This window comes from Trifolium pratense, linkage group LG7 (genome assembly GCF_020283565.1).
Source record: "Trifolium pratense cultivar HEN17-A07 linkage group LG7, ARS_RC_1.1, whole genome shotgun sequence".
NCBI lineage: Eukaryota > Viridiplantae > Streptophyta > Magnoliopsida > Fabales > Fabaceae > Trifolium > Trifolium pratense.
In genome coordinates this window covers 51,544,076-51,567,749 of record NC_060065.1, presented here as the reverse complement: position 1 = coordinate 51,567,749, position 23,674 = coordinate 51,544,076, and the positions used below count along the sequence as shown (strand labels likewise).

At 30.5% G+C, this 23,674-nt stretch overlaps 4 protein-coding genes and 1 non-coding gene across 5 annotated transcripts; all 5 read right to left on the bottom strand.

The window, feature by feature from the left end:
• Positions 1 to 1,619: 1,619 nt before the first annotated feature.
• LOC123894712 (proton pump-interactor 1-like) lies at positions 1,620 to 3,963 on the bottom strand. The gene is made up of 8 exons (XM_045944769.1): positions 3,944 to 3,963; positions 3,629 to 3,819; positions 3,348 to 3,497; positions 3,149 to 3,274; positions 2,916 to 3,047; positions 2,621 to 2,809; positions 2,177 to 2,275; positions 1,620 to 2,041 (listed from the first exon to the last, which is right to left on the bottom strand). Exons 2-8 carry the CDS (start codon positions 3,803 to 3,805, stop codon positions 1,901 to 1,903), a joined length of 1,014 nt encoding a protein of 337 aa, XP_045800725.1. The 5' UTR covers positions 3,806 to 3,819; positions 3,944 to 3,963; the 3' UTR covers positions 1,620 to 1,900.
• Positions 3,964 to 4,888: 925 nt separating this feature from the next.
• On the bottom strand, positions 4,889 to 7,108 carry LOC123896595 (proton pump-interactor 1-like). Its single transcript, XM_045946965.1, has 7 exons — positions 7,061 to 7,108; positions 6,781 to 6,963; positions 6,321 to 6,452; positions 6,054 to 6,212; positions 5,768 to 5,962; positions 5,157 to 5,255; positions 4,889 to 5,069 (listed from the first exon to the last, which is right to left on the bottom strand). The coding sequence occupies exons 1-7, from the start codon at positions 7,106 to 7,108 to the stop codon at positions 4,926 to 4,928; spliced, it is 960 nt and encodes a 319-aa protein (XP_045802921.1). The 3' UTR covers positions 4,889 to 4,925.
• A 3,254-nt stretch (positions 7,109 to 10,362) lies between these two features.
• LOC123894711 (transcription factor bHLH162-like) lies at positions 10,363 to 12,050 on the bottom strand. The gene is made up of 3 exons (XM_045944768.1): positions 11,904 to 12,050; positions 10,870 to 11,211; positions 10,363 to 10,577 (listed from the first exon to the last, which is right to left on the bottom strand). The coding sequence occupies exons 1-3, from the start codon at positions 12,042 to 12,044 to the stop codon at positions 10,401 to 10,403; spliced, it is 660 nt and encodes a 219-aa protein (XP_045800724.1). The 5' UTR covers positions 12,045 to 12,050; the 3' UTR covers positions 10,363 to 10,400.
• Positions 12,051 to 13,889: 1,839 nt separating this feature from the next.
• LOC123894710 (transcription factor bHLH162-like) lies at positions 13,890 to 15,050 on the bottom strand. Its single transcript, XM_045944767.1, has 3 exons — positions 14,850 to 15,050; positions 14,212 to 14,556; positions 13,890 to 14,075 (listed from the first exon to the last, which is right to left on the bottom strand). Exons 1-3 carry the CDS (start codon positions 14,982 to 14,984, stop codon positions 13,908 to 13,910), a joined length of 648 nt encoding a protein of 215 aa, XP_045800723.1. The 5' UTR covers positions 14,985 to 15,050; the 3' UTR covers positions 13,890 to 13,907.
• A 7,925-nt stretch (positions 15,051 to 22,975) lies between these two features.
• On the bottom strand, positions 22,976 to 23,046 carry TRNAG-GCC. The gene has a single exon. It is a non-coding gene; the product is annotated as a tRNA-Gly (tRNA).
• Between the last annotated feature and the right edge of the window lie 628 nt (positions 23,047 to 23,674).

The following is a 23,674-nucleotide window of genomic DNA, read 5'->3' as shown; positions in this document are numbered from 1 at the left end:
TTCAAAGAAATAATACCGGCAGTTTGATGTCTGTATTACTGAAAGAAAACCGGGCCTGACTAAAACTTAGATCTTTTTTCGACGTATTATACCGGCAGTTTGATGTCTGTATTACTAAAAGATACTTCATACTTCTTGCGAAATTTCAACATAATAACATTTGAGTTTAATTGTAATACACTGTCGATGTAAAATTATTTTACACATAAATCCAATAATGTGTTGTCACATCATTTAATAAATGTGACATGTCATGTGTTTTAAAATAACTTTACACCGATGGTGTATATAAATTAAATTCATATTATTACAGGTATGATATAACGTATATTATTGTCACGAGTAGTTTTTTTTTGTTTTTCACCATTAGTTGAATCTGGTTCGGGAGTCAGTTCTGACATCAAGTGGTTCCAGCCCCCTCCCGATCGCAGTTGCGGAGGATCGAACTGCAGTCCTCCCTACCAAGTTCAGCGTCAATCACCACTAAACCAACTAACGATTGGTTTTGTCACGGGTAGTTTGATGTCTGTATTACCGAAAGATACTTCATACTTGTTGTGAAATTTCAACATAATAACATTTACTCTTAAAAGTCTTTCAAATTTCAACTGCATGATTTAATAGTTCTTCTTCTCTCATGGCTATTCGCTACATAGTTGTCGTCTCTCAAATGATAGCAGAAGGTACTTCTCACCATCTCAGAAAGCTTTATTATTGTTCCATTCTAACATAAACATCCCAACCTAACACATCAAAGAAACCAACAAAATTAAATTCCTCATTATAAAATAGAGTCTTATTTCAATTAACAGAACTTCTTTAAGTGAAATAAAAAACTTTTAGGGAATTAAACCAACTACCAACCTCTGAACTTGACATCTCATGAAGGACTGCAATTCTAGCTTCAGCTAGCTTCTTTTTATAACCGCAAATTGTATTTAATATATTTTGACTCCTCTTTTTCTTCATACACAATAATTAATGGAAATTAATTTTATATTTTTTCATGAAATTTATTTCATGGTAGAAATAAAAAGATATACTGCGAATTATTATGTTTTTTTTATTGATAAACCAATGTATCATATACATGTAACCGTATATAGATCAAACTCAAGATTAAATGGTTTAGGGATTCAAATATGTTGTACCACATGATAGTAAATTGTTATGTTTTGATTTTCTTAATAAGTGAAAAAAAAAATTATCTTAACCAAGGTCCTGAGTTCGATCTTTGATCGAGTTGGGTATACATAGTGTTAAAATTCTTAGAAGAGTTTGTCATCCGATTAGATCTCATAACGTTCAAGAGATTAATCTCTATAGTTAATTACACTCAGAGGATAACCGATTTATGCAAAAAAAATTCTTTAAATAAAATGCTTAAAGAGTACCTCGGGGACGCTCGTTAGCAAGATCCTTCTTTTAAAATGAAAAATTAGATCTTAATTAACAATCATTAAAAAGTTGCTTTAAAAAAAATCATTAAAGGGACAATTAGGCTAGCTCTTTTACTATCTTGGTACAAAACCAAATAGAAAGGCTAGTAGAAGCCGCTTTAGTTCATAGCGGCTTCAATTCGACTCCAGATTAAACATTTCTTCAATTACTCTTTTACCTGCAAATGCAAAACACTAATTAAAAATTGGAAATTTGGTCCCTACAACAGTATGACAAGATGTTGGAGTTTTTCGTCGTATTTACATAGGGGAATTTATGTTTACAATGGAGCGGAGGACTATGACCTCTATTTCTATTATGAATCTTCACGATGGTTATTTAATTTATTTATCACATCAAATTATTACATATATCGATGTGTTAGTTTTACCGTCGTGTTTGATCTTTGATGTAAGCATGCATTACTAAAAGATATTATGTATTCTGTTGTTCCGAAATTTCAAGTTAAACAACATGATTTATCGGGTCTTCTTCTCCCATCTCTACTTAGTTGTCGTCTCTCTAATGATCGAAGAACCTTCGTCTCATAATCTTGTCGGAAAGCTTTATTATTGTTCCATTCTAACATAAACTTCCCACCCTATCACATCAAGAATACAACAAAAATAAATGCCTTATTATAAAACAGAATCTTATTCCAATGAACAATATTTGTTTTTTTTTTCTTTCCATGTGAAATAAATAACTTATATAGGGAATGAAACCAACTACAAACCTCTGAACTTGACATCTCTTCAAGGGCTGCTACATCTTTTTCTTCAGCCAACTGATGAACCTTATCTATAAGCGAACAATACTGGTAGTAGTCGTGAATCTGCAATCGAAAAAGTAACATGTATATAACACATGTATGGCAAGTTCTACGTATTTTGTGGTCCAGTGTGAACAAGTATTTAAAAATCGTATGAAGTAGAAATTCACGATCTTCGTTGTTATAACATATGAGACAATGACTTGATCAGTATCGATCAGTTTGTCAAAAACAAGAGAAAACTATTATGTGTCCATCAAAACTTAATTCATATTTGTTTTCCCTTTGTTTTTGTTTGAATTATGAGAACGAAGAGGATCGTGAGCTTCTAGTTTTAAGTAAAAATCACTTTTTGACAACCAAGTAAAAATGACTTAAATGCATAGATTGTGGATTTTAACAACTTACCTCCTCATGATACAATTTTTTCAATTTCAAAATCCTTTGATTTGCTTCATCCTTTTTATTATACTTCCTTGTCAATTTTGCATTCAAAGGATATAAGTCTCTTTTGTTGGCTTCAAATTTTTTCACACCAGTGATAATTTCTGTCCCACATTCTCTTTTGTTATTCAAAGATTTATAATCATAAGAACGCTACAACAAAATAGAAAATATTTGTCACACTCAATGATAATAACAACTTTAAGACATGAATTGAATAAGCTATTTTTTTTGTTAGTCAAAGCCAATTATAAGTTACCTTGATTTTATTTTTTATAGTTTTCTTCAAGTTGTCATACTTGGAAGCTCTCTCCATAGGTTGGTTTTGGAATTGTTCGATTTCTCTGACGAGCTTCTCCCAACCGTGATAAATATAATGCTTACCCCATAACTGTCGCATTTCACCATTTCACACGTATTAAGAAAAAATAAATTTACTTCCTTTCTCCAATCTTCATAACGAAAGGAAAAAATTGAATTTTATTAAATTACCGATTCATTAAGCACTTCTAGTGATTTGAATGAAGCAACATCTTTTTGTTGAATCTTTATATCCCTTAAAATTCTTTTCTCCTCACCCAAACTTTTGCTACCATGTAGCTTCTTATAATTCAAAGACTATAGAACAACAAAAATATATGAATTTAATCATGATAAAAATAATATTAAATAGATTTATTTTTTTTCTTACTTTTCTATCAAGCTTTTCTCCAAACCATCCTCCATTTTCTACTTTAACATTCCTTAAATTCAATTCATCAAGAGCCATATTTAAATTGCTTAGTATCGTCTCTTCCGTCGACACACCATGGTATCTATCATACAAAGAGTCTCTTCTTACCTGTTACAAAACAAAACAAAACAAAACATTTGTTAGTATCAAAGTTTCATTTCATATATTCAAATTTATTATGGATGAAAAAAAAAAAATAGAAATACCAATTTCTATATAGTATTATATAATATATATACCGTTTTCTTTGCAATAATATCTGAGATTTTACAAATGTCTTGTTTCATTTTCATTACTATGTTCTCTTCCTTTTTGATTTTACAAATTGAATCTGGAGTTGTTGGCCAAAGCTTAACAAAGTAGAATTGATGAACATGTTTTGAAACATGTTCTGAATTGTCTTCCTTAATCTCCATATTGTTAAAGTTTCCTAATTTTGACATAAAAAAAAGGCATAATTAATAAGAAAAATGAATCATAAAAAAATAAAAATAGTAATCATTGAATTCTACGTACAGTCAAAGAAAAAACACCATTAGAAAATATTTACTTACCTCTTGTGAGGACAAGCAATGGATCACTAAGTTTAAGTGTGGTTAATGGTAATTAACTTTTATATATGTGGTTAATTAAACTCTTGCACCCCACGCCAAGAAGGTCAACATTTGGATTTTTTTTATTTTATATACCATTTGGAAATTTGAAAAGGTATAAAAAATAAAAGAAATTTTAAATTAGGAATATGAAATTATTGGAGAAAGAGAAAGAACACTTTGAGTAAAAGTAAACTCAAGAATAGTAGAATTGGTTCAAAAAAAAAATATTCAAGAATAGTAGAATCAAAAGTTGTTTTTATTTTTAACTAAAACTTAAGGCCGGAAATGAGTCGAGTTGTGTCGAATTTGCGTCAGCTCGAATTGTCTCGTTAAGAGTTGGTTCAGATCGAAACTCAACTCAAGGTGTCGAGTTGTGTCGAACTTGCGTCAGCTCGAATTGTCTCGTTAAGAATATGAACTATTTTTAGCTTAAATTCGACTAGTTTTAAGTTCACGAATAACTCATTTCAACTCGTTAGGTTTAACTCGTTAAGTAAATTACATGATTCTAAAATCAATTATCGAATGAGCTTCGAACTATTTATGAGTAAGCCCCTAAATGTCTCACTGTTTTTCTCAAAAACTAAAATAAATCTTCACTTCAAAAATTATGAATGGTATTCTTAGGAATGTCATTGTTGCTTAGAGAGCTGTTATTTAGACACAAAAAAATATAGACAAAAGATGGACATGTTTTTATTTACACATGTTGCACGCAAATTGAGATCAAAAAAATATTTAAAAATTCTGAAACCGTATTATTGTCATGTTTTTGTCAGTATTTTATGTTGAATTATCATTTCTCAATAATGCTTATTTATGTATTCCTCCGTTGAGGTGGAGTGAGGTGGACGTTGATATTTTTTCTATAATCTATTTTGAAAATAAAAATAAAATTAGAGAAAAATAAATGTTTTTTTATTAAAATGACACTAAACAATCATTTTATAATAGTACATGATTTATCGGGTCTTCTTCGTCCATCTCTACTTAGTTGTCGTCTCTCTAATGATCGCAGAACCTTCGTCTCATAATCTTCTCGAAAAGCCTTATTATTTTTCCATTCTAACATAAACTTCCCAACCTGTAATACACCAAAAGCAACCAACATTAAGAAACAAAAATAAAGCGCTTATATCAAATAAATAACATTGGAAACTAAACCAATTACCTCTGAACTTGACATTTCATCAAGGGTTGCTACATCTTTTCCTTCAACCAGCTGTTGGACTTTGTTAATAAGTGAACAATATTGATAATAGTGGAGAATCTGAAATTCAAAAGCTAACATATAACGCTACGACAAATTATATGGTGGACCACATTTCGTGTATCGATACTTAAAAATTGTATCAAACTCTAACGATGTTCTAAAATTAGAATTCCACAACGCTTTTTAATGTAATGTCTCTGATAGTGACCTGATTGGTGCTAGTTTCGGAAAAACAAGAGAAAGGGCACATCACACATGTATGTCTTAAAAATCAACTTATATTTGTTTTTCGATTTTTGCTAAAAAGGCACCAATTAAGTAATCGTCTCAATCTCGAGAGTGCAGATCCTCTCCAGTGACATATTCACCGGATGTGGTGTAGATCTCTACCTTTTAAACGATTTTGATCAAATGAGCAGGTATTGCAAAAATGAAATGAATGACCGAAATGTCACTATAGAAAAATTTCACCGGAGATGATCTGCTCTTCAGTCTCGAGAAGAAAGAGAACCATGACTTTCTACTTAGAAATATACTAAATGTATAGATTGTGGTTTTTAAAATCTTACCTCCTCATTATACAATTTCTTCAATTCCAAAATCCTTTGATATGCTTCGACCTTTTTCTTATTTTTCTCCGACAATATTTCTTTTAAGGAATGTAATTCTTGGTTTTTAGCTTCTAATTCTTTCGCAGCATGTCTAATTCTGATCCCACATTTCAACCCTTCATTTCTGTTTTCCAAAGAGTCATCGCATAGAACCTAAGACAAAATATATTAGATTCACTAATAACACTTTTAACACGTGAATAATCTTCTTCTAAGTCAAAGCCAATTAATTATAATGGTTTACCTTAATTTCAACTTCTATAATTTTCTTCAAGGATTCATAGTTGGAAATATTTCTCTTCTCAAAATTATTATCAGAAACTCTTTCCAAACATTGGATTTGAAATTGTTCAATTTCTCTTAAGAGCTTCTGCCAATTTTTCAAGTAATAACTCCATCTAATCTGTTCCAAGTTTTCATCATTCCAACAAAACAATATAATATCATTAATACCAAACAGAGAAACTCAAACCATCATAATAAAGAAAATGATTAAATTTATTTAAATTACCTTTTTCTTAAGCACTTCTAGTGATTTGAATGAATCATCATCTTTCTGTTGAATGTTTATATTCCTCAGAATTTTTTTCTCCTCAACCAAGCTTTTGCTCCCATGTAGTTGTAGCACCAAAGAATTCAAAGACTACACAAAAATTATATTAAAAGTTTTTTTTTTTTTTTTGCGTAAGCCAGACAGATATCTTTGCACGCAACTACAGAGACTAATCCCTCAAGCCTTGTGAGACTCAAATGTGCGCCAAACTCTTCCTAACAGTTTTAACACTACTGGATGCCCAAGTCAATAATCGAACTCATGAAATTGATTAAATTATAAAAAATCCGTATCATCTCATTTAAATGCTCTAGAATAAGTTATATATTAAAAATTTAAAACCAGAACAATAATGAATATATGAATTACATCGTAATATAACATACTATTAAATACAAAATAGCTTTATTTTTCTTACATCTTTATCAAGCTCTTCATTGAACCATCTTCCCTTAGCTGATTTTTTATTCAACAAATTCAATTCATCAAGAATCATATGTAAATCCCTTACTATCTTCTCTTTACTCGCGACGCGGTTTCTCCGATCCTTTTGTGGATAGTTTAACTTGTACAACACAGAAGCTAGATGATCTCTTTCTGCCTGTTACAAAATAAAATAACTTTTTGTTATAATGTGAAATTTTTCTTCCATATTCAAATTTATGGATGAAATTAGGAATTAATACAAATTTCTATACCATTATTTTTGCAATTGTTTCAGTGATTTCAGCAATTTCATGATTCATTTTCTTAACCAAGTTCTCTTCCTTTTTAATTTTAGATATTGAATCTGGATCTGTTGGCCAAATCTTAACAAAGTAAAATTGATGAACAAGTTTTGAATTCTCATCAATAGGCTTTGAAGGTGATGTAGTTTTTTTATTCTCCATGATGTTTAAGTTTCCTAATTTTGTCATAATAAAAGTCATAATTAATGAGAAATATTAGTCATAAATCATAATAAACAATCAAATCAGTTTTGTTTGATTTATTTGTCCTGAGTATAAGAGTCTAAGTAAGAAATCAATCAAATTAACTTAAAAAACAACATTACTCATAGAAAAGATACTTACCTCTGGTGATTGAGAATTTACTTTTTAGGACGTGCAATTGATCACTATTTGGTGGAGTATTTAAATAGATAATTTGTAATTGTAATTAGTTATATAATATGTAGTCAAACACTTGCAACCCAAGCCAAGAAAGTCAACATCTGGAAACTATTTTATTTTTTATACCTTTTCAAATAATTTATAGAGCACGTACGCAAACAGTTATAATAATCATATGTGTATCTAAGTTACGTACTGATGAAAGAAAAATGTTATTTAAACACAAAGTTTTAATAAAAATATAACAAAATTACACTTTTTGTTTTTTTTTTAATATTTGTTGCACGTCTCGATATCCGTGCTGTGAGTGGAGAAAAGATGTGTTGTATTTTTGCCCTTGCTTGAACTACAATTGGCCATATTATTGCTTTACCGGCTTTGTCTAACATGCACAAGCCATACAAGTTGTGCATAGTGTATAAATAGTGATTTATATTATAACGAATACGAATTTTACAAAATTCACTATTGGATTGAAAGTTTATATCATATGGATCATCCATAAAAATTTTGAAAAAATTTGAAAATCGTTTGATAAGTTTATATCAATTGATTTTTAAATTTTTTCAAAATTTTTATGAATGATCTATATATGATATAAACTTTCAATCCAACGGCGAATTCTATAAAATTCATATTCGTTATAATATAAATCACTATTTGTGCACCATGCACAACATAAAGGACTTGTGCATGTTAAATTAAACTTGTCCTTATTGGCCGGCCTTAGTTTAGATGATGTGATGCTCATGTAGTTAATAAAATTTAAACTTAGCCATGGGATTTAAATAAATGGCAATAAATGATATAATAATGCTTCTCTAATCCTTTTCCCATGGAAAAGGGGTCTATAAACCGAAATTTGGTCACGAGGTATGTAAAGTTTGATAGAAATTGTTTTTCCTATAGATTAAATTCAGATTCTCTACCAAAAAAAAAATTCAGATTCTTTTAAATTATTCGTCTTTAAAAAAATTTAAAAAATTCATTAATCATTTCAGTCCAATCATTTAGTTATTTGGCAGGTGTATGACTTTAAAGACAAGGCAGAGTGAACCAATAAAAAAAAAAAGCAATTACATATACAATAATGGATTAATCTTTCTATGACACAGTTAACAAATGATGCTTGAGCAACAGGTTTTTGTAGAAGACTTAACGAGGTTAACACTTAACCATAATGGATTAATCTATCTAATTAATAAGTATTCCCTCCGTCCCAAAATATAAGGGAAAATTGGTCAAAGAAAGTTGATGTATTTAGTTAAAAATTTGGACTAGATACATTAACTTTGGTTGACCGGTTTTCCCTTATATTTTGGGACGGAGGGAGTATTAATTAGGGTTAAATGCATTTTTTTCTAACTGTAATGTTAGTCGATTTTAATTTACTCCTTCTGATATATTTTTTTATAATATTAATAATAAGTCTATGACTAAAAACATAAAATATCAAGAAAGGTAATATTACTAGAGCTGGGTATGCGGGTTAGCCCGCCCTGTTTAACACGTCCCACATAAACCCGCATATTAAACGGGGCGAACAAGCCCGTCGGCAAATATAAACGAGTTATAATATTAAGCTCGAGTCCGGTCCGCATAAGTCCGCGGGTTAAACGGTTAACCCGCGAACTATTACAAAAAAAATCACTTTTTTCAAATAATAAACTAAATTAGTAAAATATTGATATAATGAAAGCTTAAAAAAATATATTATTAATAATTATATGTTATAACATATAAATTGTAACTAACAAATAAAAATAAATAAAGTTTATGATATCATTGAGTTTATCTATCTTCTCTTTGTAAGTAATGCAATTAAAATCAAATTCAACTGATTTTTATCGTCATTTTTGTACCGTCCATTTTAGTGAGAAAAACTTTCTACATGTACCCAAAAAAGCATAAAAAGATTAACAGATTCAACTTAACTAAATCACATCAAGGTAACCAAATTATTCAAAACATAATAGCGGAAAATACCCCCAAGAAAAATAACTACCCATTTGGACATATATATTTTAAATACTAGCAAATGTATATACAGCTAAGACAAAGTAAAAAATAGTGAAAAAGAACAAAAGATTATAAGTAGAAGAACATGTCTGAATCCTGATGTTTTGTGTTGTTGTCTACTTGATTAAAATTGGAGTGTGTTGTTGCTTTTTATAATTAGGGTTTAGACTAAGTCTTTTTTTTTTTTGTGGTTAAAAAAGTTGAATTTGGACATGGACCAAGTTATTTATATTTGATAAATTTTGTAATTAATTATATATAAAAAAGAAGGCGGGCCACGGGCTAACCCGCGAACCCACACGGGCAAAAATGTAACCGCATTACAACCGCATCGGAAGCCGCATCAGATGTTTTCGGCGATGTTTCTTCAAATTTTTTCACCAAAAAGTAAAATTTATGAACTTCAAATCCTAATTTGTGTCAAATTAATGAAAAATCTTACTTTTAACAATTTATCAACCGTGTATTTTAAATACATTCAAATTATTATTTATAGAATAAACTAAGACTATGCAATGGTGGATAAATAGTAGTTTCATTTTATATAGCTTGTGAAATTTCTAAATGATTTCACGCCGCAACAACCGCATTGCGCATGCAGCAACCGCAATGACCACATTCGCAATAACTGCAACCGCAACCGCATCCGCGACCGCAACCACAATTTAAAACCTTGACTCTTACGCCTAGAGGGACCTGGGCCCAATTCTCACATTGCAATCTTTAACCCGGCTTTAATACCATGTTAACTGGTCTTGGATCTCATTCCAAAAACTAGCTCCAAAGATGCCCAAATATATTTATACAATCAACCGTCCGAAAACTAGAATAATATATAGACTCCAAACAACTGCAATACTAGTTGCACTACATATGGTATATTAATATATAAATCTCTGCTTCTTGATCAAGGATTTGATAAACTCTTGGTTACTATAGAATCTAGAAGCTCCCAACTCCGAGTTCCAATTTCAAAATCCCACAATTGAGGCTCTGTTTCTATACCACTCCCTGATCCGTTCACAAACCTTTTCAATCTCTCACTTACTTTGGTTGCTCCAAATTGAAGCAAAGATTGCGGAATCTACATAAAAGTAATAATCCTTTATTTTTGTAAAATAATGTTAAGATTAAGAATAAAGAATATATGCTTGTACCAAAAAAGAATATGTATATGGTTTTAAATTGCAGTATGCAATTGCGACAATTAAAAGTCTATGCAACATCATCACGATTCACAACCACAATTGCAAATTTTTTTCTATGTTTTTCGGCAATATAGTTTGCATCGTAACCAGAACTGCAATTTTTATTTTTTTTTGACAAAGCCGCAACTGCAATTTAAAATCAGAGATATATGTATATATTATGTGTACCTCAGCGTTCACAATATGAAAAATTGAGTCTCCGGCCACCGAAGAATTTGCAGTGATGACCACCAAATTCTCTTCATGCAGTATTCGAATAATTTCACAGAAAATGAATTGATCATCAACCCCACATGTTATAATGATTTGTAGAGAGGAACCCATTTCATGAATCTCAATTTTGGGCGATTTTATGTTTCTTTTTGCTTCAGAAGAACTCGAGCAGTCACTATGTGATCTCTTGTTTTCCATTAAACCTTCTTTCTTTTCCTTCACCAACTTTACATTTGTCTCTAGGATCTTTATGTAGTTTATAGCCTCGTCTACTTGATCAGGTAATGGCAACGTTTCCTACATTAAATTATTGTTAGGGTATAAGGTGTCAATTTGGTTGGGATCTTAGAGCAAGCATACATACACATCCATAAACCTTCTTTTTTGGTCAAGTAGTTTACTGGCTCGAAAATCCATTTTAAAGTGAATAAATGAAGTGTTCGGGATTCAAATCCCGGTTCCTGCACATATAATGTGATGTCCCTAGCTACCGACTGAGCTAAGCTCACATGGACAATGTTAAATCAACTTTATTTATTATTTAAGAAATATTTCTTTGTATAAATGTCTCAACACTATATTTGATTTTATGATCATCTAGTCCCGCTTGGCTTTGTTTGGTACGATGAAAAGAAAGTGGAATGAAAGAAAATTACGCAAACCAATACATCAATTCAAGTATTAAAGACTCTACTTATATGGCATGTTAGGATTAAATAAAAATTGTATTATTTCCATTGTAACTATCAAAAAATAAAACAATTGGTCCTCTATAAACATAGTTTAGTTAACATAGACATGACATATAATATGCAAAAAGCTAGAGTCTGAGGTTTAAACTCATACTTCTACTTATATTCACCTTAACAAATAAAGTTCTAACCATATTATAACTACGAACATTAAACTACTTGATAAAAAAAAAATCAATGTGATTTTCCTCAAATCAATATACATATATGCACGTGATGGAAAAAAAAACAGAGCACCTTGTGATTATATTTAGGGAGAAGAGAGTTGAGTTTGGAAAAGAGATTCTTCATATGATTTCTCCTAATTTTCTCAACAATCTTTCTTTCCACTTTGGTTGAAGAAGAGGAAGGTTGACATACTTGTTGACCATGATCCATATTGGAAACTTGAAATTTTTCTTACTAGAGAGTGATGAGAAGGTGATGAAGTAAACTGTTTATTATTTAAATGTATATATACTTAATTAATTATAACATATGAAATGAGTTATTTATAGTAGAAAATGAGGTGAGTATGAAGCCTTTGTAAAAAAAAAAAGTGTGTGGAAGTGAGATCAAGACAAACACGTCACCTCTTTGACATCATCCATACGTTATACATACACACACATGAAATATGAAATATGAAATATGAATTCACACACGTGCCTTCCCTGTTGTGTTTTGTAAGTGAGTGGATCAAATAATCACCTTTTTGTTCTTTCTACACAATTTCGTTTCTTTCATTCATTGTACAATAGCAATAGCAATAGCAATATAGGTACGTAGGAAGTAGCAAGGAATGTTCTACAACGGCGTGATTTCAATTTCAACAGATGCTTTCATTCCGTTTGACTTTGTCTTAACTCTTGTTTTTTAGAGGAAGGTTCCATGATCTTAACGCTATACAAGTTAGAAGACTCATATGCAATTTTTAGATGAGTAGTGATGTTCAAATTCAATTGTTTACTCTTTCTATCTCAAAATATAAGAAAAAATTAGTCAAACAAAATTGATGTATTTACTTTAAGTTTTTAAGTAAATAAACAAAAAAAAAAAATTGAACAATTTTTTTTAATATTTTGGGGTGGATGGAGTAGATGTTATGCTTGTACAATATGTTTATTTATCTCAGTGTAGGCTACTCAAGTAGTATTTTAGCTTATAGTGAGTTGTTTATTATTTCTCATATCTTCAGAGAAGACAATTATTGTGCCGACAAAATCGCATCGATTTGTCTTCATAGTAATGATTTTATTTGGTGGAATTCTATCCCTATTAGTGTTTCAGATTTATTTAACCGTAATAGGTTAGGTCTTTCGGACTATCGTTTTTGTTGATGTTCTTCACGGGCTCGTTTTTTGTTCGCTCTGAACTCTTTTTTCCTTCACCAAGGTTTTATCTCATTTTGGGTTTTTGTGGTATGGTTTTTAATGAGACAAATGTTGTTTAAGTTCTTGCCTGTTTATCGTCGTGGGTTTTGGTCTAGTCCCCATGTTCTGTAATTTTCCTTCCTTTTACTTTATTTTTATCTAAAAATGCACCTTTGCCTATTTTTTTTTAAAAAAAAAAAGTAGTATTATAGCTCTAATTCGACTTGTTCATGAGTAAGAGTGGTTCTTAATATTGGATCATGAACATAGATTAAACAATTTATAATATCCTTGTTCTCAAGTCCTATGCATACAGATAGTAGACTACTTGACTCGTAAAATTAATAAATCAAGATCCATGTTTATTACAAACAAATTATTTTATTGAAATCTAAATTTTACAAGAACTTTAACATATTCAACAGCAACACTCATCATGAAGAAGCTCACACTAAATTTGCACCTAATAAATAATAAAAAGTTGGTTTAAATATAATTTTAATCCTTACAATTATATTATTTTTCATTTTAGTCTTTATAAATTTTTTGTTTGGATTCAATTAGTTGGTGTAAATTCAATAGTAGTTGTTTAACCATACTTATAAGGACAAACATTATAATTGCAGAAACTAAAACCATACTTAGAAATTAGGGAATGATATATGTCGTTAATTTCATCATATTTAGAAATTAGGGCAAAAGTAGTTATACAACATCAATATATTTGCAACATCAATAGAATAATATGCAAATCCGATTTATAAAAACATCAATAGAATAATATGCATGTTGTTATTCTAGATTTATAAAACCGATATCAAATCCATTTTATTCTTACAATATTCAAATACTTCTATATATCTGTGCTTCTTGATAAAGGATTTGGTGATTAATTGTTCTTGTTTACTATAGAATGTAGTAGCTCCCAATTCTCAGTTCCAATTTCAAAATCCAACAAATGAGGATCTATTTGCACCTCACTCACAAATCCGTTCACAAAACTTTTCAATCTATCACTTACTTTGGTCCCTCCAAATTGAAATAAAGATTGCGGAATCTACACAAAAAAGTAATAATCAAATTAGTAAATAAATCAATCATAATTAAGTTTCTTAATGTTAAGATTAAGACTAAAGAATGAATGCATTGTTAAGATTATAGATGCATGTGTATATATATATATATATATATACCTCAGCATGCACAATATGAAAAAATGAATCTCCGGTCAAGGAAGAATTTGCAGAAATGACCTCGACATTCTCTTCATTGAGTATTCGAATAATTTCATAGAAAATGAATTGATCATCAACCCCACATGTCACAATGATTTGTAAAGAGAAACCCATTTCATGAATCTCAATTTTTGGTGATTTTATGCTTCCTTTTGCTCCACAAGAAGAACTCGAGCAGCCACTACGTGATCTCTTATTTCTCAATAAACTTTCTTTTTTCTCCTTTGCCAACTTCACATTTGTCTCTAAACTCTTTATGTAGTTTATAGTCTCATCTACTTGATCAATTAATGGTACCACTTCCTGCATTCAATTTAAAATAACACCAAATTAATTAATATATATTATTATGTCTTAGAGATTTTAATTTTGTGATAATAGTTATGAATCATTTATGTGAAAAACAACATAAAAACACTTAAAAAAAATGCACCTAAAATTTGTCAAAATAATAATATTGTTTTACTTCCATCATAATAATTAAAAATAAACTAACAATTAAGAATAAACTTCATAGTACGTACATATTGATTTCATCAAATATTCAAATGATTAATGTACATATATGCATGATATGGAAATAAAACACAAATCACCTTGGGATTATAAGGGAGAAGAGAGTTGAGTTTGGAAAAGAGAATTTTCATCTGATTTCTCCTATTTTTCTCAACAATCTTTCTTTCCACTTTGATTGTAGAAGATGGTTGGACACTTTGTTTATTATGATCCATTGAAAACCACCTTTAATTTTTCTTAGGGCAAATATGAATAAACTCTATTGATTGTTGGGATTTAGATTTTAGGGCATAATCTACTCTATTGATAATATTTATATATTTCTTGATACAAGACAATATATATACTTATAAGTTTTGTAACATACTACAACTGTATTCGAATTTATGCTAGCTAGTACTAGTAAATAATTGGGTTGGTGTGAAGTCTATATAAAAAAGTGTGCGGATCAAGACGAACACGTCACCTCTTTGACATCACCCGTTTTGCATACATGATAATTGATTCAAATTGGTATCCTTCTTTAAAAAAAAAAATCATGCTAAAGTCACTTTTTTATTTTTTACGAAAGTTGAAGTCACACTTGTTAAGCATATTAAAAAATAAAATTTGTTTTACCAACGAGATTCATAGTATTCGGAAGATGCTAGATAGTGACTGGGAGGTGGTTATTATACATACGTTGCGTGAAGGAAATACTTGTGCGGATGTTTTAACAAAAATGGGTGTTATCTTTTATATCAAAAAAAAAAATGGATGTTATCTCGAGCTCGCCTTTGGTGAAGATTTCTGTCCCACCTAGTAATCTGTTGAGATCTCTTTTGAATGCTTGGGGTGTAGAATTTATTATGGAGTAATTCCTTATTTTTTTCTCTTTTTTCTCTCTTATGTAACCAATAGAAAATAAAAAATTAAATTAAATATTGATGAGATAAACTTTTATATTTTTAAGATATTCGATGCATAATTTTTAAGACAGATTTTTTTTATTAACATACTTAATTAGTGTCTTGAAGACACTATTTAGTATTTTTAAAAAATAATAATAAGAGTCAACTTGGAATCTTAGTTATAGGCATAAGTCCAAAAGTATGTGTTAGCATTTTCAATATTTTTTGATAAAATATTATATATTTTCAATTTTTATTATTATAACACTAATTTTTTTTACGTCAAACAAAAAAAACACTAATTTTTTGTTAAATGTCTATGTTAGCTAAATTGACTACCCTAATCACTATTTTTTTTCACTTCTTTCCAAATAATGAAGACACAAAATTCTGTAGCTTGTTTATACAGTGAATAGTACTGTATTTTACTTTGTCAAACTTAAAAAAAAAAAAAAAAAAAAAAATTAAACCGCAGAGAATTTTATAATATAAAAATTGAGAGTTTTTTTTTTTAAGAAGCCAAATTAAATATATTAATAAAGTTAAGTATAAGGCGTGTCTAACAAAAGAATATACGATACTCCTTTAATCATGTCGAACCCCCAAACATGACAAAGGGTAAAGACCAACACATATTCAAGTCAAAAAACAAAATCCTTCTTCGTAGACTTTAACCACCACCACGATACATATTTTACCTTATCGATCATCGTTTCTACAAAACGATATTTTATGGGCAAAACACTGGCTATTTCTTTCTTTCCAAAGTTGTCAAAAAGCCAAACAAATCATTTATAAGCCTGATAGAACATCTTTACCAAAAACATAAACATTACAAAACTTCATTAACCGAAAAATGTATGTGTTAGCTACTTTTTAACATAAATCTAATTAACCATTTTAACTACTTCATTAACTAAATGCAAGTTTAATTTGCATTTAGTGAAATAGTAAAATAGTTAATTACACAATTAAATATTTGTTTGTTTTACAGAATAATTCTCCATCTTTTTTTTAAAAAAAAAAAATATTAGAAAATATTATTCACTGTATATATAAACATGGTAAACCGTACTAAATAATATTGTCTCATTATTCTATATATTATTGTTACCTTTTGGGTCCATACTCAAGATTGTACTAATTAATGCCTTTGTGAATGAGACAACTAAGAGAACAATAATCAGATATTTGTGAACAAATTGTCTTTTGTCTTTCACATACGTACGTAATAGAGGCCTTAAAATGCTCAATTGTTGTGTTCGCGAACTGAACTCAGTTGGTTGGTTGAGATATCAAATTTTATATGTAAGGATCGGGGTTTAAATTCCGGACATTCCATTTATCCAATTTAAATTTCATTTTTTATTCGAGAGTGAAATTTCTAGCCACCGGAGTATCCGAAAAATACAAAATATCTATTGCTCAAGACTATTGACTTGACCCGCCGCACCAAACTGCCCTTTATATTACAGCTACCTACTTTTCATCGATTCGTTTTTTTTTTTTTGGATCTTTCTCTGTTTTCTTATTGTAAACGTGATATTGCACGCTAGAAGAAATATTCAAGTACTTCAATTCAATTTTTCAAAATAAATTCTTCAATTCAAGTTATTCAACAATATCTGCCCCCAACACGTGAAAAAGGTTTCATGTTGTTATGATCCTTTTCTCAAAACTATAGTCTAACATGCAAAGATTTCCAAATTTAGAGACATAAAAATAAAATTGGTCTTTAACTTATACATTTTTAACTCTTAGAGGAAATAGACAAAGGTTTCGTGTTTTTTTCCTCAATAATGCATTTTTTTCCTAATAGTAAATACATTTGGGCAAATTCAAAAACAAAGTTGTACATCCGTGTTTGGTTAGATAATGATCCATAAACTAAGAGTACTGAGTACGTGGAGTTGAATCACAAAATTAGAAACTTTGAAGTTATATTGACTTTATTATATGTCGTTTGGGCTTCAAGTGTTTACAGGGCTGGTTCCGAAATTTTGGAGGCCCAGGACAAATAATAAAAATAGACTCTTAATAAAAAATAAAATGAAAAAAAATTATTTATTTAAATTATAAATAGTATCAATAACATCTATCAAAAATAGTCATTTATCCGTGTAACTAACATAAAGATAAGGTCATTTCACAATAAAAATTGCAACTTAATTTTATAAATTAATTCTTTATTTTCAAAGAAATAATAAAATGTAGTTTTTTTTAAAAAAAAAAATAAAGTAGTGAACTTATTTATAAATTATAGGCTTAAATGCATTTTTGGTCCCCCTATTTTCAAAAAAATGAAGTTTTGGTCCCCCTATTTTAAAAACCAACTTTTTAGTCCCCCTATTTTCATTTTTTTTTAGTTTTGATCCCCCATCCTATTTTGGGGTTAATTTTGTTGATGTGGCCTTGTAACTAATGATGTGGCAACATTCATGCGGACAAATTTAATATCCATGTCATTACTATATATTTTTAAATTCAATAAAATTTTATTTATAAAATATTTTAATTGTTAGAATTATATATTCAACTGAAATAATAATTGTTAAATCTTATAAAATATGAAATTTGAAACCCTAATTATCAAACCTTCAACTACTAGAATTTTATTCACTGTCGGAGAGAATTCTTCCTTATGGATTTCACTAATCCTATGGTTTCCGTTCAAACTCAACAATTTTTGGATTTTTAAAAACGAAAAAATTAGAGATGATTTTGTGTTTCCGTTCATACTCTTTAAACTATCTATGACTTTGGATAAGTTTGAATGAAAACCCAAAAATTGTTTTAAGTTTGAAGTTTAATTCTAGATTGGTTTTATATAAAGTTGGATGATGATGAAAGTTGAAGGTTCTTGAAACACAAAACATGCTTTCAATATGCAATTGTTTGATATGAATCAAAGAGGATCATGTCCATGTTGTGATTGTTTGTTTTTCTTAGGTTTAATAAATTAGAGGTTGTGAATTTTTGGATTTTTTATTTTAATGAACTTTCTTAGGTTTAATTAAATTATTTTATAAAATAAGTTTTATTGAATTAAAAACAAATAATGACATGAATATTAAATTTGTCCACGTGGACGCTGATATGCATTAGTGACAATGCCACGTCAACAAAATTAGCCTTAAAATGGAATAGGGGATCATAACTCAAAAAAAATTAAAATTGGGGGACTAAAAAGTTGGTTTTTAAAATAGGGGGACCAAAACTTCATTTTTTTAAAAATAGGGGGATCAAAAGTGCATTTAAGCCTAAATTATATAGAGTGATTTATTTATTTTTAGAAAAAACTAGTCATGTTAAAAAAGGAAACAATTTTAAAAATAGTTAATGAAATGTTCAATGGATTACAATAAATGTACCCAAAAGAAATGGATGACAACAAAATAAAAGTAAACAAAAGCGCCAAATGGGAGTTGAAGTCACGCCATCTTGGTACTGAACTAGCACACCAACAACTAGAACAACATTCATTTTGTGTTATAAATTCGCAAAACCAATACTTGACTACTATTAACTTGATGGGCCTGAAAAAAAAATATTGAGGCCCCCAAAATTTGGAGGCCCAAAACCGGGCCTGAGTGATTAAGTCACATATCGACTATGAGTAGGAAGAACAATAGATTTATAAGATATATAACTCATTAACTTAATATCTTAAGATTTTGAGTGGAGATGTGATCTCGTCCTCTCCATTGGTCCTGGAGCATTGACCCCGTTGTTATACTTTTGAACTTCTCCGGACTTCCTGACAGTTATATTAATTATTTTTAGATTTTCATAATGAAAGATGACTTAAAGATATATTGATAGAGAGGTAAATTTAATTAATTTACTGGAAAGCATAATTTGCAAAAAATGGAAAGGGTTGAAAGTTGCTTCTTGTTTGGTATTGTATCCTTTGGACAATTTGGAAGGATAGGAACAATGAGATTTTTTCTTCAAAGGTGGTTTCAGTGTTGGAAGTGGCGGATGCCATCCACCACTTCCAACACTAAGAGTCTGAGACCACCTTTGAAGAAAATGCGATAAAAGTTATGTCTTGGTGATGACTTTTGGCAAAAAAGTTAGGTCTTCCTTGTCTGTTGTATGAATGGCTCACTGATTCAATAGATTGTATTCTTAGGTGATTCTAGCCGGTTGTTGGAGCCTTTTCAGGTTGGAGAGTATTTTGGTATATAGAGTATTACTTGTACTTCATCTTAATTGGTAAATTTAGGATCACTTGTACTTTCTTGACCTTTTTTCTTTTATATATATATATATATATATATATATATATATATATATATATATATATATATATATATATATATATATATATATAAAATTTGTTATTTTGCCCTTACAAAAAAAACAAAGAAAACAAACTGTTATGAATGAAAATATATTAAATAATTGTTATATGTATTTCCATAACACGTTCTTCACCATTTCTCACGCACCTCTGAAATGACCAAAATACTCACTTATCACTATCTAGGTAGCGAACTCAGTTTGCACCTTACATAGTAAGTGGCAACTTTTTATTTACTCTACTCCAACGTCTGCACCCTTCGGAGCAAAAATGTGGGGGCACAAGAGCAAAATTCTTGTTTCGTTTTTTTATTGGATGTGGGCCCATTTAAAGTGATCCACCCAATAATATTAAAATTAATTAGATGAATTTTATGAGTCTTCAAAACCAAATTAAATCACTTCTAATACGGGTATTCATCTTGTGGGTCGGGATAAGATCATCAAACCTAAGAAGCTTGGTGGCCTTGGTATTAGAAAGGCCCGAGAGGCTAACACTTCTCTTCTAGGCAAGTTGGTTTGGAATATTCACAAGAATAGTGATGTTTTGTGGGTTCAAGTTATAAAACACAAGTATCCCAAAAAGGAGTTGTTTATTACTATATCCAAATAATCGGGATCGGTCACTTGGAATGCCATCATGAAAGCTCTTTTGGCCCTTAAAGATGGTTTTCAATTTCGTCTAGGAGATGGTAAGTCCTCCTTGTGGTATACGGACTGGTCTGGGATTGATATTATAGCTAACCAGGTTTTATATGTTGATATCCATGACATTGAAATGAGAATAAGGGATGTCTTCATTGATGGCAATTGAAATTTCAACTCGCTTTAGACAACTATGCCTAACGAAGTTAAGGAGCGCCTAAGCAATCTCCCAATCATTCTTAACTTTAATGTAGCAGACTATCATACTTGGAAATACAACCTTAATGGGCTCTATACGCTCGGGACGGCTACAACTTGCTAAACCGTAATGACTTCACAAAGAATCCCACTGATATTGTCACTTGGTCTTGGTTGTGGCACATCCTGGCGCCGGAAAAAATCAAATGCTTCCTTTGGATTGCGCTTCATAAGGTCCTCCCAACTAAAGAGATGCTTTCTCATTGTGGTATGCTTCAAGATAACTCGTGTGCTAGGTGCAATAATAACATTGAAACAACAATACACTGCCTAAGAGATTGTGATGTTGTGAAAAATGTTTGGAAATCAGTGGGTTATATATACAAATAATATCTTCTACCAGGGCGTGGATGTTTATGTGTGGTTGGGGAATGGTTTGGATAGTCCCTCAATATTTCTCTTCATGGTGGCGATTTGGATGATCTGGTACGTTAGAAACAAACTTTGTATGAATAATGAAATTGTCTCGCAATTCTTCCTTAGATCGCGAATTGAGAACTACGCCTATTTGCTTAGAGCGTGTTTCTTTAATCAACATACGGTGACACCAACAAAGTTTGTGAAGTAGAATACTCTTGGCAACACCGAGATGATTTTAAATGTAGACAGAAGCAGTATCGGCAACCTAAGTGTTTCCGGATTTGGGGGTTTAATTCATAAATCATAACTCAAATGGAGCTTGGGTCCATGGTTTCTCGGGGAACATTGATTTTTAAAACATCCTGCATGCGGAACCTATGGCTCTCTACTATGGTCTTCTCCTAGCTTGGGAGTTAAACACAAAAGAATTGTGGTGCTATTCCGACTCCGGGACTGCTACCAAATTGATTACCGAACCTATTTATGAGTGGCATCATTATGCAGCAATCATCCTAAATATATATATATAGCTAGAGACTAGAGGGTCATAATTGCTCACACCTTGAGAGAGGACAATGCTTGGGCAAATTACTTAGTAAAGCTTGGAGCTCGCAACAACGAAGCTTTTCCATTATGGCCAGCCCACCTGTTGGAATTAATCTACTCCTACTTGCTGATGCAAGTGGGACTTGGTTCTATAGATAGTTATTTTCATTTCTTTTCCTTTTATTTGTCTCGATTGTACAAAAAAAAAACCAGATGAATTCATTTTTTAATGTTAAGCAACTGTTTTGTAGTAAACTTTTTGACTGAAATAATTCCAATATCACTCATTGGCTATATGGGTGTGATATTATCACTCAAAGTATATCTCCTTCTTAACCTCACTCACTCTAATCATCTAATCTAATCTAATGATTTAAAAATCAGACTGCATGTGCTTCACAAACATAAGGAATCATTTGCTAAGTTGTTCTTCCCTCTAATTTTCTTGCAATTTAATCTTCGTGTTTGTTCATAACATTGACACTGTGTGTGAAAATTGAACTCGTGAGGACCTAAGTCATGCATAAGATTAAGAGGTGATATACTCATTAACCCATAAGCCTTGACCGGGGTTACTATTCTAGTACACACAAAAAAAAAATCACATTATTTGAAAATTGAGGCTAATTAATGATGGTTTATAAGCACTCACACGCCTTAATTCATCGATATACTTTTTTTTATAAGCTCATCGATATACTTTGTAACCGAGATCATGTCCACGAGTGTATATAAAGTATCGCTATCCGATGTAAAATACGTCCTCATTTTTAGAGTATCTAAACTTCATATCTGACTACTGAATCACAACAAAGTACTCTTACTATTTGCAAAGGAACTATTGAAAATTCATACATTTATGAAACAAAATCATTCCTAGAAAAATGTAAAATTGTTAGTGCAACAATCAACATGTTATATATGTGTTTGGGTACTTTGGTTCTCCTGTCTACATGATCTATCAAAACTGGGGTGGGTCTCTAATGAAAAGAAATTAAAATCTGGTTGTTTTTCCTTTTTATGAGAAAAACAAATTTTCACATCAATAATGCTTGGCGTGACTTGTGAATTGTGATTTGATAATAATGGATTTAATTTGATTGCGGTATATTAATGTGATTTGATAATAATCTGGTTGGATTTAATTTGATTTCATAAAGTTCACTGATGAGAAATTAAAAGCAATACAGCGCAAAAAGAATTGCACCAGCCGGGAATCGAACCCGGGTCTGTACCGTGGCAGGGTACTATTCTACCACTAGACCACTGGTGCTACTGATATTAGAGCTTCTTTGTTTACTATATTTATATTTATTACAGTTTGAGTCCGAAGTCACGCTCACGCAGTATAGGGCCCAAATTATACTTCAAAATTCTCCACTATGGGCCTCTTGCCAATATCTTATAAACACAAAAAAAAAAAAAAAAAATCATTAAAATGCTCTCTTCCTCGGTTGTCGCAGCAGCTATAGTAGGACAGACGACTTATCGTGATGCCCGTAGACCAATTTACAATGTCTCCCCTGAAGTTGAGGTAGAGGCTGCAGGTATTGCCTCGACTCGATGGGTACTTCGAGTGGTTTACCGGGTCTAGCAGTCTGAGCAAGTTAAGTGAGCTAATTTTGATCAAACTTATTACGTGATCCAATTAAATTAAGATTTAACACATAAATCTTTTAAACATATTATCAAAACTAAAAAATGTAACAATTTTTTTAAACAGGTTAAGTTTGCATTTATTCATAAGGTTGGAATCATAAATTTATTATCTGAACCAAATCATTTTAAATTTGAACTAGACTTAAACTGATTCGGATAAAATATGAATTCAGCCCTATATCCTCACATACCCTACCAGAAAATAATTTCCTATAAAGCAACATCTCAAAAAATCATAGTAA